The following is an 18,805-nucleotide window of genomic DNA, read 5'->3' on the forward strand; positions in this document are numbered from 1 at the left end:
ATTCTTCTATACATTTATTGACTTGTTTTGTTTGTTTTGTTTTTTTTATTCTACCTCAGCAGTCGGATCAGCCCAGATCTTCAGACCAGAGACAAATTTCTTTGAAGAGTCCTGCTCAAGACAGGGGAAGGTAACGCCGACGCCTAGGACTTTGCTTTTGTTTTGAATGTTTTGTTGTTGTTTTATGCAGGATTAAATAAACCTCCATTTGGACTCATTAACATGTTGGTTTTCAGGGATGGATGAGAAATGATCCAGAACTGGGCCGTCAGCTCATTGTGTTAAAATATCATTAAGTAGGTGTTCCTCCAGGATTTTGTGATTTTGTGTTTTTTGCAATCAAAATCACAGATTTTGTGGTGATAATTTGGAAATATTTGCAAGAAAGTTTTACGATATTTGCGCTAATGTATGATAAGTGTGACTGTTTATTACATATCAATTACAAAATGTAATGTAGCATCAAGTGAGGCTGAGGCAGCAGTCGCTTAAACTCAAACTCAATGTTTCTGACCAATTTTGAGAAAATTTGGGGTAAAATCAGAAAGAATGTGGCGATTCGTTGAGCCTGTGTGAATTTTTGAATTTTACTGATGTAATTTGGAGTCTAGAGGGCCTCATAAAAACCTACGGCGGGCCAGATTTTGCCCCTTGGGCCTCGAGTTTGACACCTGTGATCTAGAAAAAGTCAGTTTCTCGTTGCCTGACTCAAACTGATTGTCTTAATGTTCATTTTTCCGTGATCAGCCTGAGCACCTCTGAGCCGCCCACCGCCAACATTCGGCCCACTCCAAGCACTCAGTCACCCAGCAACAAGCCGAGTCCGTCCACCGGCAGCAAGTCCACCCCTCGCGCCAGCATCAGGCCCATGGTCACACCTGCACCTGTCCCCATCCCGACACCCACCGCCACAGTGATGCCCACTACACAGACAGAGAGTCAGGAGGGTAAAAACAGAGAAGCTTTTAAAATAAAGTAAAAATAAACAACTCAAATGTAACTTTAGGTGCGAGAGGGTAAAATGTGTTTCTCTCTGCAGCTCTCATCTCTACAGGAGCTTCTGTTCACTCCACCAGCTCTTCCCTCATAAATCCTCTGGCCTCTTTAACTCAGCCAACCAGCACTCAGGCCACGGCCTTCGTTCAGCCCACCCAGCAGCAGGCGGCCAATCAGGACGCAGGATCCGGCGTAGAGGCAGAATGTCCGTCCACATCCTCCTCATCCTCCTCCTGCATGCCGACAACAGGTGATCAGCAACATCGCTTTCAGATGCAGTCAACCCTGAAACTTGAGACATTACAATAAAAAACGCAAAGGCGAAAACACAAATGGTTGATTTTAGTGCATAAGCTGACGTTCAAGTTTTTGTTTTGGTGTAGCTAAACCTGGCTCAAAGCGAAGCAGAGAAACCGAAGAGGAGGAAGAGGAAAGTCGACCGGAGAGTTCCCAAACACCTCCCAACACTAAAAAACTACGACTGAAACCAACAATCGCTCTGCAGGTAAAAGAAAACACCCAGAGTCTAAAACAACACTATAAACACCTTTTTCATTTAAATTCTCATCATCTGCCATGTTTCTCAGTTCTTACTTTGTTCTACATCCATTTCTGTCACATGTTGGAACTTTTATTGAACTGTGAAAAATTCATAACCGTCTCTATGGAAAGTTGGTTGTCTGGTATAAAACTACAAGTGCACAAAGTCTGAATTCAAAACTTATATGAAGGCGATGGTTTGTCAAACCGTTCTTCATGCTTTGCACATTTGGCTTTAGTTGAAACAGTGTATTCATATTAAAGATCAAATGGAAACTAAAAATATTATCTGCTATTTCAGTCTTCTCTTTTCTGCCTTTGCTAAAGATTGTTGATGTATTAAAAACTGTTTTGCAGTTCCTTTAAAAATGAGAATTACTGCACAAAAATGAGGTCTGTGTAATTTTCCTTGTTGCAGATGGAGGGTGATGAGGAGCTGGAAGGAGAGCTGGGGGACATGGGAGAGCAGCAGGTTTCACCTGATGACAGTCGGGTCGGTTCTCAGAGAGACATGAAGCAAAACTGTTTTCTAGAAAATAGACACAATACAGGTTGTTGTAGGATTTACACAATATTTCTGACACACCACTCTAACTCCACATTGTAGTAAAAAAGAACAAATCAGTACATCACCAGGTTTCCCCCAGAAAACTTGTTAGGGCAGTGATTCATCCAGCAGTCTGTCGTGTTATTGAGTTAAAAATGTTTAAAGTTGACAGGGAATTTAAAAATTTCACTTAATAATTATATATTATTTGAAAGATTGGAAGATTAATACCTGAAAATCAACTATAAAGTCTTAAAAAATGCAAAAATTTTAAAAAGACTTAAATAAATAAGTAATGCTTAACCTGGTGGGGGCTCAAATAAAGCCTGGTGGCCTGCCAGGCTTATAATACACTGGGGGAAACGAAACCCTGCATCAGATAGGACCTCATTAAATAATGCATTTTGTAGACGTTCTTTTTATTTTTGCGAAAAGCATCTGCTTGTCATATTCAAAAATTAGAATCCTGATGAAGTTCATTTATCAAATTAAGAGAACAGCTTGGAAATAATAACCTGTTAGCAGGTTTTACACATACTGTATATTAAGGTCATACTTCTATTTAATTGTTTTTTGTTGTTTTTTTTTGGACAGATTAATTTTCACATTTTAAATAATACATTAATTTAATAAATAGAGTGTGCCTCATTTACACAAATGAGCAAATGAGGCAGAAGCGTCACACAGATGTATATATATATAAAAAAATCTAACAAATACTACGAACCTGAATGAAAACAACTGAGAAAGCATGAAGTCCAAGCTTCCCCTTCGATTTTGTTACATGTAGAAACTGTAAAGTTATATACATGAATGTGTTTCAATTAGTCCGTGTTTGCTGTGCAGGAGCTGCCAGAGGAAGCCTTCCAGGCGTTTTCTGAGGAGGACGAAGGAGTTTCCCAGTCCGTCCCGTCTGACCAGGGCTCCCAGGGCTTGCCTTTAATTCGAGACGTCATCGTGATCGACACCGACAGCGAGAGCAGGGAGAGCAAAGACGGGGACCAGAGAGTGGAAGAAGAGGATGAAGACGAAGAAGAGGATGAAGAGGAAGCAGGAGTAGATCAGGTTTGTCGTCTTTTCTGACCAATTAGTGTTTTTTTTTAGATGCACACACGTCTCGGCTACTGACTTTCTCTGTTCATCGCTGTCTCAGGAAGACGACGACGACGACGAAGAAGATGATGATGGAGCTGCTGACAGCGGGATGAGAGGAGGAGAGGAGCACAACGAGGAGAGTCAGGAGGCTGAAGATGAGAGAGAGGAAGCCGCTCCTTCAGACGGTTCCAACGCTGAGGAGAATGCGAGTGGCGCCCCCTCCAGCTCGCAGCGCCCTGCTGACCCCTCACAGAGCGGTAAGCCCAAAGCCCGCAGCACCGCTTCCTGCACACCTGTGACCTCACCTAACCGAGTCGCCGTCTCCTTCAGGAGAAGGCACCAGCTGGGGAGCAGATCTCGGATCTGCTAGGGATTACCTCCACCACCCTCCAGCCTGCTCCTCTGCACACTCGCCCTGCTCCTCCTCCCTGATGCCCCGCCTCTCCCAGCCGCGCAGGCCGTCACCCCGGCTCTTCATCCAGGCTCCGGCCCCTGAACTGGGACCCCCCCACACACAGGTAAAACCAAAAGCTGTTATTCTATATTAACAAAGGTTTGACTTGTGTAACAGGAGGTTTTGTTTGGAGTACGCACCGTCAGTGGTGTGTTTGTTTCTTTACTAAAGGGAACAGTAAAACACTCCTTCCAGCTCTTCAAATGTTTTAAATCATCTTCCAAGTCCTGAAGTACTTGCGATGACGCGATAAAAGTATTTTAAACTTATACGAGTTTAACTTTCACTCTGCAAAGCAGCTGCTTTATTTTAGAAGATTACACCACTATCATGTTAAAGAGCAATAGTTTATACTGCATTTAAATAAAAATACAATCAAAATATTGCTGCTAGAATGGGAATTGCTGCAATCACAACATTGTTAATTTTGGAGCTTTCTGATATAAATTTCTAATTTAGTTTTCAATAAACACATCTACACTCCTGTGATAGAAATGTCTGCTTTTTCGTCTCGTTTTCTTCTGTAGAGACAGCCTTCTCAACTTCGTAGACCATCATCGGGTCGTGGACCTCAACTAACTCCTGGATTAGCCTCCATGGTAAGAAAATGATCATGTTTGACTATATTACTAGTCTGATTGACTTTACAGTTGACATTCAGCTTAATTAATGAAGGAACAAGCATAGAAAGTTGCTACATTTAGGAAGAAGTTACCGTTTTAGGCATTGGCACTTAAAGTCTGGCAGCACATGTAAACCACTGTTTCAGCACCAAAAGCAAACAACACAAATGTTGCAGCAGATATAGAATATAAATTTGATCTCATGCTGCTTTATGCAGACACTCTGTCTGCCGTATTGAACTTTCAATCATCTCTACATGCTTAATGCTTGGAGTGACTCCAGCTCTTTTCTAAACTATTTTCTATATAATTTGGAAATAATTATTCAAGCCACCAGGGGGCACTTATAAACATTTAATCAGACCTTAATAATTATTAAGATATTAACTCAGTTCTGATGCTGTACAACACCTCATCCCAATACACATACTCTACATATTACACACTTTTATGTGGAAGGACTTGGAGGCCCTCAAATGCTGAGAATCACATAAAAACTCACTTTTCAGATATGCCAATATATCTGGCAATACAATCAGTGCTTAAATTATTTTAAAAATTACACATCGATAGCTTCTTCAGATGATTTTTGTTGGACTCCCCACTACTAAGCTCTGACTTGTAATGTCTTACCTTCTTGGCAGAACGTCATGTTGTATCTTGTTCTGTCAGAGGATAAAATCTCATGGCTGATCAGTTCCTGTGAAGTTTATTGAGCAGGTAAAGTCAACCAAGCATGTCTGCGTGTTTCTACAGCCGTTCTTTGATGACGATGACAGAATGGTTCCCAGTACTCCCACTCTGGTGGTCCCACACCGCACCGATGGCTTTGCCGAGGCTATACAGTAAGAGTCATACACATCCTGTTGTTCTTCCCATGGAGGAATCTTTGCAGGCGCTGCGCTCATTTATTCTCCTTCCTTTCCAGTAGTGTGGGAATGACGAAAGCTAACCGTGTTCTCTGCCCTTAACTCCTCAGTTCTCCACAGGTGGCAGGTCTTTCCACCAGATTCAGGTTCGGGCCTCCAGAAGATTTGCTGCAGCAGGCATCAGCTTCACATTCGGACCTGGGACAGCTGGCGTCGCAAGGAGGTGCAAACCACACACACACACACACACACACACACACACACAGACTTCACCAACCTATTAGCGGTAATGTCATCTATAAACAAAGCTTTTGTACATGTAGGCTTGGGGATGTATGAGTCTCCTCTCTTCCTGGCTGCTCATGATGAAGATGGCGGAGGGAGGAGTGTCCCTACCACACCTTTACAGGTGGCTGCACCAGGTGAGCCGACGCATACCTTATTTATTTATTTTTTGTTTGTTTCTTTGGCATGCCCCTGTTTGCTAACACTCTTGTTTCCCTCAGTGACGGTCTTTACAGAGAACATGCCCTCTGACAGTGGCGACAACCTGGCCTCCCAGTCGGTTCCCATGGTAACCGCCTCAACTGGGATGGCTGCTGCTGCAGATGATGGAGATGAGGTTTTCATGGAGCAGGAAGGAGACGGGTGAGGATCTCATGCAGGAATTCATTATGTTATGTAGTGTGTTAAATCAGGGGAAAATATGGAAGCTCCAACGTTTTCGTATCTGCATTCAGTCCAGATATTGACGTTTCTCTGGACGGCCAGATGGTCATGGAGTCAACAGGACAGCAGCACGATGATGCCTCCCTGCCGTCTACAAGTCAAGATCCTGGTAATTTACTCCGTTCAATAATCCTTTAATCTTAAATCATGGCCTGGATTGTAAATTCTCGATTACTGTGGTTTACATTATTTAAGCCTCCTCAGGTTTCAACCAAGAGGTGCTGCTGTTTGCAACATGTAAAGCTCGATATAATAAAACAGCTGCAATCCCATCCTCACTCACCGATTCTGTGATTGATTTAAATCTGCCATCAGTTTGTACAAGAAGTCTGATGATCAAATCGCCCTTACACACCTGTCTGTTATGCAGCAATCACACACCGTATCTCTCCAGGGTTAAAAGTAAAAACCTTTCCAAAAAGCTAAAGCGTGGCATGTCTCCACTCAGCACTGATGAATTATAAGTCTACTGGTCTGAAGCACCTTGCCAACAAACAATTAAACTCTGTTAATGCCTCAACGTTGATGCTGGAGCTAAAAAATGGCCTCCAGTCACATGAGCTTTTCGTCATGTAAAAGCGAACTCTGTTTGGGATAACAAGAACCCAATGCGACAGTCATGACCATTAATGTTCACTTTACACCTCATGTCACCGTCTTTAGGTAAAATTAGCAACATTTATGTCACAAATTAATTACTTCTGGCAGCTTTAATAGCTGCTGTTTTAAGAGTAAAAGGCAGGCAGTGAAGAGATGAGTTAAAAGCGTGGATTACTGAACCTGCCAGGACATCATGCAGTAATACAGGCTCACGTCGGGTTTGTTCGTCTCCTGTCTGAATGTTGTCCATTTATTTCTGCAAAATTCACCAGCATCCATTATTGAAGGGGCATTTTTTCCCCCAAAATGTTCACCCGGAGCATAATCTTCCCACTTAAACAGGAGTTTGAAACATTCTGATGTGTAACCATTTCACTTGTCAAAATATAATGTTTCAATTGTGGACTGTGTCCTACGACTTTGTATTTTTGTGCTTTTATGATGTAAAGCACATTGAACTGCTGAAATGTGGCATACAAATACACTTGATCGATCTATTAACCACTTGATGCCCTCACTATCTAAACAGGTTTGATGTTGCAGCTTGTAGTCCATCATCATTATTTAACAGTAAAATCACCTGATTTTATTGTTTGTTTAACCAGACACCAGCAGTGACAGTCAGCCTCGCTCAGTAACAAGCCAGCGTCAGACGGGCATCCTCTCAGGCAGAGGACGGTTCCTCAGTCGCACAGGTAAGGAGAACCGACGCCTTTTTAACCTTCTGCTTCATGATTGTGTTATAATTAAACTCCAGTGACTCAAGAGTAGAATGATAAAGCAGTTTATTGATGTGCAACAAGCAGCATATATGACATGAACATGTTTAATCACAGCATGGGTCCGTTTAGTCAAAAAGGTTTTTATCTCTCATTTTAGGAGGACTTTCTCGAGCAGGAAGAGGCGGAGCCACATGAAAAGGGGGTGTGGCCTGTCGCTGATCTTACCTGCAGATTCATCTTTATCCGTTGAGGACATAAAAAAAAACAAAAAACTTTAACTTCAATGTTTCAAAAGGTTTGAAGGTCACATAAAAATCAGTTGTCACAATTTTATAGGAGACGTAACAGGTTGTCTTTTCTCATATAAGACATGTTTGATTGTAAAATCCAGTGAGGTTTGGTGTAATTTGTCCTGATTTGTTTTTTATTTTGTTCTGTTAGAGCCTATTCTGCAGGTGTTTTTAAGAATAAAGTGGAATAACAAATAGCAGCAATGTCATGTGAAGACTCTCTTCTAATAGTCCTTAGATGCTGTATAGAAAGACGGAAAATCGGATGGTTCAAATTTGACAACTTTTACATCATCTAAAGTGTTGAAAAGCAGTGAATTACTGCAAAAAGCATTTCTTTAAGAACATCCTGTTGACGTATCTTGACGCAGGAAACCAGCGTTCTCCACTGGAGGCACCTATGGGCAGCGCAACCAGAACCTGATGGAGTTGGTCGGGTGGGGGGAGTTCTGGTTCTGACCTGCTGGGTTGGCAGGGTTGGTCGCCATGACGAGAGGGCTCAGGACTGGGTTGGGCGGAGGCGTGAGGGAGGCGGGGGGGTCAGGTTTGACCAGAACCGGCAGGTCTCCTGTGATCTGGACTCTGAAATAGAGAGCTGTGTAGACAACAAAGAGTTCAGGATTACACATACACTGATTATATGATGTAAAATTTGAAAAAGGTAACGTAATGGGCATGCAACACTTTAAATTTAAAGTGAAAAATTCACAGTATTATTCTCAAATCACATTACACCATTTATTTTAGATTATAAACCTTCAATATTCACTTTTTTTTATCTCTATTATTTGTTTTTAAGTACTGATCTCTGAATCCTTGTAGCAAATAAAGGATTTTTTTGTGATGATGTTCCAGTGAATACTGCACTTCGCTGCTTTTAAATGACGGTGTCTTGAAACTTATTTCCACCCAGTCAATTTCTCTGTTTTACAAGCACAAAAAAATACAAATCAGGGTTTTTATCATATGATTTATTGCTTTATAGCAGCAAACTCCCCTGGTTGCTCTGGAGGAGCTGCAGAGATCCACAGCTATGGTGGGAGAATCAGTTGACGAAGTTCAAAAATTACCCAGATCACAGAGCCGGTGCTTCAATGAAACAAGCTTGTTCATGTTAGAACGGCCCAGTCAAAGTCTTAACCTAAATCATGATCTGTGGCAACCATGTAAATTGATTTTTGCAGATGCTCTCCATCCTATCTGAGTCCAAGTTAATTTCTAGAACGTTCCCAGACTCTAGATATGCAAAGCTGGTAAAGATGTATCGCAAAAGATTTGCTGTAATTACAGTAAAAGTCATTTCTACCTGGGATACTTGAAGAAACAAGTGCATGCCACACTTTTCATGCTCTTATGTATAAAACAGTTTTGAAAACCACTTAAAATTGTCATTCCACTTACGCTGTGCACTAATTTGTGTTGGTCCGTTACGTGAAACTTTTTGAAATACAAATTGTAAAATGAAATCCAGGGGTGTGAAGACTGCTGAGGACTCATGGTCTATAATCCGGATCGGACTGGTACTTACGTCCAGAGAAGACGAAGAGTTGGTACGGGTTGGTGCTCTGCGGAGCGGGCATGGACAGAGCGGAGGTGACGGGGGATGGGAAGCCCGTCAGAGAAACTTTGATGTTGATCTCCCCGCTCAGAAGAACGTCTGCGGCTGAAATGCAAACGGCATGAGAGCGGATTTAAGCAAAACGGATGCAATCTCCTTTACATGATTGCATCAAAATATCCGTTTTACTGACCGGCCTGTTGGGCAAAGTTTTTCAGCGTGGAGCTTTTTGGTTTGTCCCTGCAGGACGCAGAGCTGCCTGGGAGGACGGTGAACCTCTGCATTATGTCTCCTAGACAGAAACAACATTAGTTTTAACAAGCCAAAACAGTCGCTGTCTGAAACCAGACATACTCTCCATCTGTCGTATCGTCATCTGGAGATGACGACGCGTAGATTTAAATCTGTTAGATCCTGTCAGTGAGCGGCTGCTTCCTGCTCACCCGGCTTGAAGAAGAAAATGGTCTCCAGTCTGTTCCTGGTGGCCGGCACCACCAGAGCAGCGCTGATGGGACCCGTCAGACCTGGAAACTCAGAGGTCAAAGGTTTCGGGTAGCCAGGCTTCACCATCAGGTTCTCATCCAGACGCCAGCACTGGTTTCCCTGGGCAACGGACAAAGAGCTGATGGAAAAACTCCCATCATCATGAAGTAAACTGACTGGTCTGTCAAACTTATTTTAATTTGGGTCACGTGTTAAGAATGTCTAGTTTGTGGCAGAATGTAGTGATAAAAAAAAGGCTGAGGTCGGATAAGGTCTTTAAAGCCAAATTGTTTTGCTACTTGGCTTTCAGCAGTGCTAAACAACTCTGATGTTAAGCTTTGGTAATATATTTTACAGTATTTGTCTAAGGCAGAAAATACACAAGTCGTATTTTGTACTATTCCTCCTGCCTGAATATGAACTTATAATCCAGACTGGACTCTTTTCTGATTCATAACCCTCCTTGAGAATCTTATTTTTAATTTAATGAATCAAATTAAATATTCATAGGAGACCCCTTGTCACGATCAAACATGCTAAAATAGGTTTTTCATCCAAGGTGTTGGATTCAGCTGAGACATCCAGTGAGCTCCAGGCCTGACGGGATGTTAGATGGGATTACCTCGATCTGAGTTTAATACCTTGATGATGTAGGTGTTTCCACTGCAGTCCATTCGTGTGAAGACCGTATCGATGGGTGACGAGACCCCCAGAGTGTCTCTGATGTTTTGCGGAGGACCAATGGAGCCTCCGACGGAGTCGACGGCCCAAAACAACTTGCCTGCAACACACACGCTTTACACACTTTTATCCACAATTACTGAACTCACCTGTTGATGATCAGACAGCTGACCTTTAAATATCAGTACGGTGCCGTTGCCGAGAGCGGTCAGTCCGTTGATGGGGGATCCACTGCACAGGTCGGCATTCGACATGAGTCCTACACAAAAGCATGCAAAATTAGCGAGATCCCATCAAAAAGAGACGCCTCGATAAGATCACTAACCGTACCTGTCCCAGGTCCTTCAGGGACTCTTTGTCCAACAGAGAGACCCAAAGCCTGGGCCACATCCAGCAGGGTGCTGGGTCTGGGTTGAGCTGGACCTCCTGATGAGAATAAAAGAGCAGAGTGCTTATTTTTTTTACCAATTTTTTTTACCAATAAAAAGCGAATTGCATTGACTATTAAACCACAAAGAAGTAAAAGTGAGAGAAAAATCTATCAATTATGTGAACTTACCTTGACTGGGCCCAGATGGATTGAGGCCGCCTGGGGCGATCACCAGATGGACGTTTAGTTTCCCATCTTCAGCTCCATTGGTGGAGGAGCCAACAGGAACCCTGCCATCCAGAACCGGAGCACCGTTGCTGGGCCGGGGCAGGTGAACTGCTGAGAGCTGATGAGTCCCACCCAGAGAGGTAGACACTTGACCGGGCAGCGGGCCTACCGCGGTGTTACCATCACCTGCAAGACGGGAAGAAATGAAAATATCTTTAAGCTCTGATCCAAGATTCAATTATAAGTATTGAAAGGAGTTAGACTTATAGATGTTTACCTGGAACAGCAGGAGGATTGGAGCCCAGTGAGCCAGTTGGCAGAGGGCTTGTGGGGCCAAACCTTCCTGAACACTGACCTCCCGGGTACTGAGGACAACGCCCACCTCTTCCTTTAGAGGTTAACGAACAACACAGCGTTGATCACCATAGAAACGTGTTCTGACTGATGTGGCTAACTCTCAAAATGTTCGCACAATGAATTCTCCTTTTCCTGTTAGACTATTTGTTCTGACTATAAAACAGATTCACTTCAGGTGATAGGATAAGCACAACTTCATTTTTTTTATTTCAAGTTTATAATTAAACTTGAAATTAAGTTTAATTATAAAAAAAATATTAAGCCATTTTTTATTGCATCGACCTACCTGTGTACCGTTCCTCACTCTCGCTGTTGGAATTGTGCTGACTCCTGTCTGGGTTCCTGTTTTCTGGTAAAGATGAGAAAACAAAACACAAGTAGGTGATTTGGTAGATGTAACATGTTAAGTAAGAACCACTGTTATTCTTTATTCAGGGTTGACATTTCTACAAAAATGTGTTTTTGTCAGTTCTCTGAATTGATGCTTTTGTTTCTCTGAACATCGTCTGACTGCATTAACATGTCCTATATATATTGTCAGTGTGAGACTTTGCAAAGTATTGGGAGATAATAATTAAGAATTTGAATCCCAATTCTTTTTTTGTGTGTGAAAAACCTGCAAACTAATGGCTGATAGAAAAGTATTTTTATTTTTATTTGTAAAACTATCGCCATCATAAATATTTCTGCTAACTGGAGCCTGTGGTCCTCAGAGTTTGGGGGCCTCCATGATGTGGGACGCTCACAGCGGCATCTGTGGAGACAAAAGCAGCATATTAACAAAATTTTGCTAATTCATCACTAATCATTCGGCAGCATGAGTTTACAATTCCTAGCAAAAGTATCGATACCTCTTCACATTTTGGCCCATCCAGCCACAAACATCAGTGATTTTTGTTGGGATTTAACTTTCTACTTGCCACTTTTCCATGAAGACCAGATTTGTTGTGTGCACAACAAAAAATGGTTCTGTCTGCAGTTTCTTCCACCTGAGTTGTGGATCCCTGCAGCTCCACCAGAGTTACTGCAGGCCTCTGGGCTCCTTCTCTGAATAATGTTTTTTTATTTTCTGGCCTGTTCAATGGCCATGTCTTGCCAATGCAACCTTCCTCCAAACTGTCTGCTTTGTCTTTATTGTGCCACTAACGTTCTCTAATTTATATGTGAAGTCTTCAGAACAGAAAAAAAATAATTTTCCTCATACCTTCCTGCTATGTGCTAAAATAAATTTTATGTTAAAAAAAAAAAAGTTCGAGGATTATGAAGAGTTTTTCCCCAAAGGAATATGAGGAGGTTCCCACCGCAGTGCAGCTGGAAGTCCTGGCAGCAGGTGTTGTACTGGACGCACAGCGGATCGCAGTCGCACGTCCGACCTCTCCTGAACGTCTCACTGCAGCGGCCCCGACACGACGGAGCTGAGAAGACCCAGAAACACGGATCAGCTCCCATCTGTCTGAGTCAGCTGGGTTGAATGGTTATTTAACTAACATGTTATGAGATCAAATTTTCAGTGGTTATCGAAAAATGTTATTCTGATCAAGAAACAAATATTGAAGCCTCTAAAATGATCACTTGAAGGAAGAGGACCAAAAGGAAGGATAGGAAGAGTACTGTGAAAAATTTAAACATTAATATAAAAAATCTACAAAATTAATAAAACAGTCAATTAATACAACTAACTTATAGTCTAAATAGTTTGAAATAGAAACAGCTGTTTAAAATAGTAGTGAAAACCTTCAGTCAATATGCAGAAATATATAAACACAATATAAGGAGGAAATATTAATTTAGGAAATCCCAAAGAGGTTGGGGAGATTTTTAGATGAGCGGACAAGAAATCAGCAGAAACTGGCAAAAAGTTGTAACCACAGAAAACTAACAATAAAAAGTTAAAATAAATTAACTGCAACAAGACTGAAGGAAACTAAAACAACTTGTTAAAAGAAGTTTGGCTGTCTTCAGTTAAAATAACAGCCTTTTCACATAAAATATCAATCAGATTAGTTACGTTTTCAGCCGAAAAGAAGGTCAATAACAATTTAAGAAAATCTTGTGACGTTTATTTACATATAACTTCCATCTTGAGATGGGAAGACAGAAAGGAATTGAACCCAACATCAAATGTTAGTCAGATCCAGATGCGACATTCATATTCATGATACAATATACTGAAAAAAGTCCATACATTTAGACTATAAATTTTACTTTGGCGTGTGCAAAAAAGAAAAAAGAAAAAAAAAGGAAAAGAAAAGTGCTCTGGATGCAGTAAGTGTCTTACTGGTGGTGCAGGTAGCCAGGAAATCAGGGCAGCACTCTTTGTGCTGCAGGCAGCTGAAGTCACAGGTACACTGCTGACCTCTTGTGAAAACCTCCCCACAACGGCCGACGCAGCTGCCTGAAAACAACAAAGTTAAATGTAATTCACATCTTGGAAAGTCCTGAAATAGCATAACAAGATAAATTATAAGCAGATAATATTAGGAAACATGATGCGCAGACAAATATTAGATCTAAAAAGACTCTTTATGTCTTTTTGGTTTTTTTAAACATCGGAAAGGCCAAGTTCAGTCCTGTGAAAGTGTCAGACCTTACCTGGTGCAGCAGCAGCAGCATAGGTCGCAAAAAGGCAAAGCAGCAGAAACCTCAGCTTGGTCATCATCTTCTCCATATTGGGTCTTAATTAGAACAAAATCTGACTGGAACAACGATAAGGACACATAAATTATAACAACATGAGGAAGGAAGTGATAGCAGGAAAGCAGTAACCGTAAATTACCTCCTTTGTATCGCTTCTCTCCTCCTTCTGTCACTGGGTCAGACTGTCGGACTTTTATATGAGGAACAGGATGACGCATCTGGATCTGGAAAGCCACTGACACAGGACACTTTTAATTAGCATCACAAACACACTAATGCTACACCCTCAGACTCATTAAAAACTCTCTAGGTGTTTTTAAACGTCCTACGCTGCCAGTAATGCTTCCTACGCTTGATTAGTTGCTTCTAGACGGTGAGCAGAAAGTAAGTTATTTCAAATCCCTCTAATTACTTTCATTGGTATTTATATAACAAAATTGTTGGGACACGTCTTAAATCCAATCTAATACCTTTGAGGTGCTTGTAAATCTCCTTGTCATCTTGCTTTACAAATAAAAACAATGAAGTCCCTTCATCTTTTTCATTTGAGGTCTCTAGTTACGTAGGATCCCACTCCCACCTGTTGCCCTTGGGTTGAAATTTCCATTAACCAACCAGTTTAAATAACGAGGAACCGGAGCCAAAACGGAAGTAATTTGTTTTTGAACATTTTTGTAGGGGACTTTCAATTGTTCATCTCAGTTTTCAGGTCGTAAACATCGTCTCGGAGAGGTTGGCTTTTCGCAGGGGTGAGATGAAGGAGCGTGAAATGAGAAATTGATGTAACGGGGCAACAAAGACGACGACGGCTTTATGCAGCAGACCAACTGATTCTTTTAGGTTTCCTCCGTCTCATCTGCGGAAGTCAACATGCACACAAAAAAAATGTTTTTAAAAGTTTATCCAGCTGTCTGACAGATTGACTGATTATAGTTTCACTCTGGCACCATCCATCCATCCATCCATCCATCATCTTACATGGTAACCTACGGTTACAGTAAGTGAGGTAAATGAGTGAAAGATGCCGAATATGTATCTTTCACATATTCGGCATATGTGAAAGATACATATGTACTTTTATTTTGCAGAAAATAAAAGTACAAATTTATTCACGGCAAATGTTAGAAGCGCCCTCTGAGTACAACTAACCCTTTCATGCATAGTCCAGACAGCTGTCCACTACAGTGGACAGCTGTCTAAAGGCCATTTTCTTGTGCTTCTTGTGGATTTTTATGTGATAAATGCACACAGACCACGGAAGTGGACACTAATGCATCATAAAATACACCATCAACTACTGGCCATCAGCTGCAAATGCAAGAAATTATTTTTGTTAAATCCAATATGGCCGACAGACAAAAAAGCATGCCGACCGACCCGGTCCCTCCTTCTACTGTGGTCGATTCTTGCAGGTAAAAAAAAAAATTGTGACATCAGATAACCCCTAAAGAACAATACTACTGATGTATTTTTCAAAAAACAACTTTGTATTTGGAGAAAATTACAATTGATCACCTAAAAAAAAAATAAAAACAACAAATTTTTTTAATTTTTTTTCCTACTTTTTTATGCCTTACGAAAATAAAAGGAAAATTGGAAGAAATCCTGACACAAAGGATCATAATTCATGCATGAAAGGGCTAAACAATATCATCATTAAAACTGAGGTTGGGAGACATTTTCATGAAANATCCATCCATCCATCCATCCATCCATCCATCCATCCATCCATCCATCCATCCATCCATCCATCCATCCATCCATCCATCCATCATCTTACATGGTAATCTACGGTTACAGTAGGTGAGGTAATTGAGTGAAAGATGCTGAATACGTATGTTTCACATTTCTACTTTGCAGAAAATAAAAGTACAAATTTATTCACGGTTAGAAGCGCCCTCTGAGTACAACTAACCCTTTCATGCATAGTGGTCACTGCAGTGGACAGCTGTCTAAAAGCCATTTTCTTGTGCTTCTTGTGAATTTTTATGTCATAAATGCACACAGACCACTGAAGTGGACACTAATGCATCATAAAATGCACCATCAACTACTGGCCATCAGCTGCAAATGCAAGAAATTATTTTTGTTAAATCCTATATGGCCGACCCAGTCCCTCCTTCTACTGTGGTCAATTCTTGCAGGTAAAAAACAAATATTGTGACATGAGATAATCTCTAAGAACAATACTACTGATGTATTTTTCAAAGAACAACTTTGTACTTGGAGAAAATTACAATTGAACACCTAAAAAAATAAAAATAAAAACAAAAACAAATTAAATTTTTTTCCTACTTTTTTATGCCTTACGGAAATAAAAGGAAAAATGGAAGAAATCCTGACACAAAGGATCATAATTCATGCATGAAAGGGCTAAACAATATCATCATTAAAACTGAGGTTGGGAGACATTTTCATGAAAGATTAAAAAAAAGAAACTGTTAAAATTTGCTCAACAGATTTCGACAGCTATTTCAACATTTTTGTTTGTAACAATTCAAGCAATGAATCAAGGACTTTCAGTTTAATAGGAATTGAGTATTTGGCATTCATCAATATAGTTCATTTCGACGGACATAACAAAAGCAAATGATGTATTTATGATCAAGTCTGATCACCGCTTGATGTATTTTGGTTTGGCCACAAAGACATGTTTAAGTACACACTTGAATTAATTTGCATTTAATTTATTTGGCTGAGAAAGAATAATTAACATCTTTTTGTAAATGTGCCTACAGGCTAATTTTCCTGCCTTATCTGGACAATGAGTAATTTGTCTTGCTGAAAACCAAGGTTTTACAAACATGGTCAGAATGACTTAGCTACCTAAATTTTGTCAATAAATACAGTCAATACCAACAGTAAGTACATAACACAATTATTATGAAAAGTGTCAGAAATAATTAAAATGAAATTAATTCAACACAGAATATATTTCTGATGGTGTTTGTGAGGTATTGCTACACCAATAGAGATGCATTTATTTTTAAGTTTTTTTACAAAAAACAAATACGCAAGCTGTATGAAAGGCTTTTTTTAATCTGAGCCTCGTCGTAGCACATATACTAATTTATTAGAGATGACAACATTTTATAGGCATGATTTCAGACCATTTCTGTTTAAGAATGAACAATGTTTTCGTGCTTCCTGCCTAAACAGTGAGAGATCACACATAGTTACTAACTGGTCCCTGAATAGTTTAATTAGCATACAGTATAAATGTGAACCTTTATGAGAAATAAACACTGTAGCTGTTGGCAACAGTTGCACACAGAGAATTTAAATTGGTCAAATCTCGAAACTTTTTATATCGAATGGCTTAAAATTGTGCAACTGTGCATCTGGTAGAGCAATAGCGCAATCAGTGCGAGTCAACAGAACAAACACGCACAAACACACCCACTTATTTCCTGTTCACCTGCTGAACTCCACTGTGTTTTCTCTGTGTTTGTCTTCGTATACTTCCTTTCTCGCAGTTAATTATACCTTAATAAGCGCTCTGGGAGGGGTGTAGTCCCAGCAGGGTTGTTCTGTGTTGGTCAGGCGGTCAGATTAAAGAAGCTCATAAAACTTTATTAACACCCCACACTATGACCATTTACAGACTGTGGGTCGAAGGCTGGCGGGCGGTTCAGAGCACCACACATGTTCTAAGTGTCAAGAGACAGCAAACCAGACAGCCATCGTGTGTTTAAAAGTGAGAAACATGACAAGAAGAAGCAAATTTAATTGTTTCAAAATGAACTACAAAGTCAGACTGTTCACTGCAGACACAATGTGCCTCATTGTGTCTGTAGCTGCTATAATAGGAGTCGACAGAATAACCATAAACTTACTTCATTCAGTTTCAGAGGTAGTAACTCTGTGATGGACTCAACACGCACATTACCTAATGTTCTTGGTATCTTCCTCCCTGTTTCTGCTCTTTGGTTTTATAGTTGAGGTCACTTTCATGGTGAAGTTTTATTTTGCCAGTGTGGAAAGAATGACCCTTTTTTATGTTTACTAATGACTTCATGAAATGAGCACACTGCAACCGTTTTTATTTAAAATTTCCTATTTTATAACTTTATTTCTAATTTATTATTCTTGCCCAGTTAAACAAGAATTACAAAACACAATAAAAAAAATCTCTTCTTGGTGTGTTTTTATAGATTTTCTTTTAATTTAAAAAGATTTTGTTTTATTGGCTGTGAAAATGAGCTTCTAACTATATTTATGTAGTTTTATGCAGCATTTTACTACTTTACATTTTTCAAAACATCTTTTTTTGTGTGTCATACATATATGTATTACATATATGACAAACATATTTTATTGCATTCAGCATGTCACTGAAACATCAACAATCAAACTTTTATTAAAACATTTATTCAGTGAGAAAAAATATCACATTAAGATTTTTTTTTAGTTTGATTTAGGAATTATTGACCAGATAAATTGACCAGAAATAGTTTGTGTAAAATGTATAAATCAGATGACACATGCAAACAAAAGAAAAAATTATACAAACATGGATGAATCTCTAGTTGGAACATGTCTTTTCTAAACTTTCCTGAAGTTGAGTGAGGTATTTAGAAATCCAAGTGATGCATTTATTTTTTTAGTTTGTTCATGAGTTTACCTTTCCACAGGGACGGGCTGTTTGGTCTTTTATCAACTAAAGAAAACCTGAATGTTCATTTTCAAATCTTGTCAGAATTTCTTGTAGGTATCTAGATTGCATGTTTGTCTGTTATGTCTTGTTAGTTAATTAATTGTCAGATTAGTGTGATTGCTAATAGTTCAGTTATTGATTCTACTTGAAATGTAATCATTCAGATAACAACTGAGGTTTTAGTATTGTGAGAATAAACCTTCTTTTGTAAAATATGTTTGATTCTTTTCATTCAAATGTGTCTCCCTAAAAAAGAAAACCTACCCTTCCAGACTAACAGACTTTTATCAGTCAGATAGATTGAAAGCCTTGAGACAGATGAAAATACTTTTGTCTAAAGACAATAATATAATTATCAATACATACTGC

The 18,805-nt window shown here is 40.0% G+C and overlaps 2 protein-coding genes across 4 annotated transcripts in view; one reads left to right on the plus strand and one right to left on the minus strand.

Moving 5' to 3' along the window:
* Nucleotides 1-7,662, plus strand: part of tpra (translocated promoter region a, nuclear basket protein) — a 24,193-nt gene extending 16,531 nt beyond the window's left edge. The window contains exons 40-55 of one of the 2 annotated variants that reach the window (XM_007565114.2): nucleotides 60-130; nucleotides 748-947; nucleotides 1,040-1,246; nucleotides 1,380-1,501; nucleotides 1,955-2,029; nucleotides 2,930-3,148; nucleotides 3,237-3,435; nucleotides 3,509-3,696; nucleotides 4,160-4,231; nucleotides 5,012-5,100; nucleotides 5,235-5,347; nucleotides 5,448-5,546; nucleotides 5,631-5,772; nucleotides 5,865-5,962; nucleotides 7,059-7,148; nucleotides 7,333-7,662. In XM_007565114.2, coding sequence (XP_007565176.1) covers nucleotides 60-130; nucleotides 748-947; nucleotides 1,040-1,246; nucleotides 1,380-1,501; nucleotides 1,955-2,029; nucleotides 2,930-3,148; nucleotides 3,237-3,435; nucleotides 3,509-3,696; nucleotides 4,160-4,231; nucleotides 5,012-5,100; nucleotides 5,235-5,347; nucleotides 5,448-5,546; nucleotides 5,631-5,772; nucleotides 5,865-5,962; nucleotides 7,059-7,148; nucleotides 7,333-7,370 — 2,022 coding nt within the window. In that variant the 3' untranslated portion in view covers nucleotides 7,371-7,662. The remainder of the gene's footprint in view (nucleotides 1-59; nucleotides 131-747; nucleotides 948-1,039; nucleotides 1,247-1,379; nucleotides 1,502-1,954; nucleotides 2,030-2,929; nucleotides 3,149-3,236; nucleotides 3,436-3,508; nucleotides 3,697-4,159; nucleotides 4,232-5,011; nucleotides 5,101-5,234; nucleotides 5,348-5,447; nucleotides 5,547-5,630; nucleotides 5,773-5,864; nucleotides 5,963-7,058; nucleotides 7,149-7,332) is intronic. The other variant, XM_007565116.2, reaches the window with a different exon arrangement.
* On the minus strand, nucleotides 7,626-17,321 carry prg4a (proteoglycan 4a). 2 transcript variants are annotated; one of them, XM_016678014.1, is made up of 16 exons: nucleotides 17,266-17,321; nucleotides 13,919-14,014; nucleotides 13,735-13,838; nucleotides 13,421-13,537; nucleotides 12,444-12,557; nucleotides 11,837-11,896; nucleotides 11,429-11,491; nucleotides 11,063-11,173; nucleotides 10,747-10,971; nucleotides 10,518-10,613; nucleotides 10,360-10,446; nucleotides 10,148-10,287; nucleotides 9,467-9,626; nucleotides 9,217-9,315; nucleotides 8,994-9,128; nucleotides 7,626-8,060 (listed from the first exon to the last, which is right to left on the minus strand). In XM_016678014.1, exons 3-16 carry the CDS (start codon nucleotides 13,808-13,810, stop codon nucleotides 7,864-7,866), a joined length of 1,680 nt encoding a protein of 559 aa, XP_016533500.1. In that variant the 5' UTR covers nucleotides 13,811-13,838; nucleotides 13,919-14,014; nucleotides 17,266-17,321; the 3' UTR covers nucleotides 7,626-7,863. The 2 variants fall into 2 exon arrangements, with proteins under 2 accessions (XP_016533500.1, XP_007565232.1); XM_007565170.2 differs by lacking the exon at nucleotides 17,266-17,321 and having other exon boundaries at nucleotides 13,919-14,049.
* Nucleotides 17,322-18,805: the final 1,484 nt, after the last annotated feature.

Source organism: Poecilia formosa, unplaced genomic scaffold (genome assembly GCF_000485575.1).
Source record: "Poecilia formosa unplaced genomic scaffold, Poecilia_formosa-5.1.2 Scaffold172, whole genome shotgun sequence".
In the NCBI taxonomy this organism is placed as follows: domain Eukaryota; kingdom Metazoa; phylum Chordata; class Actinopteri; order Cyprinodontiformes; family Poeciliidae; genus Poecilia; species Poecilia formosa.

Bases quoted from the DNA above. Each gene is read 5' to 3' on its own strand.
- prg4a (XM_016678014.1), bottom strand. From the start codon at position 13,810: ATGGAGAAGATGATGACCAAGCTGAGGTTTCTGCTGCTTTGCCTTTTT. The intron at 10,288-10,359 runs GTCAGCTGTCTG...TGTGTGTTGCAG, and splicing joins CACCGTACTGATATTTAAAG to GCAAGTTGTTTTGGGCCGTC. The intron at 9,129-9,216 runs GTCAGTAAAACG...TTTGCATTTCAG, and splicing joins AAACTTTGCCCAACAGGCCG to CCGCAGACGTTCTTCTGAGC.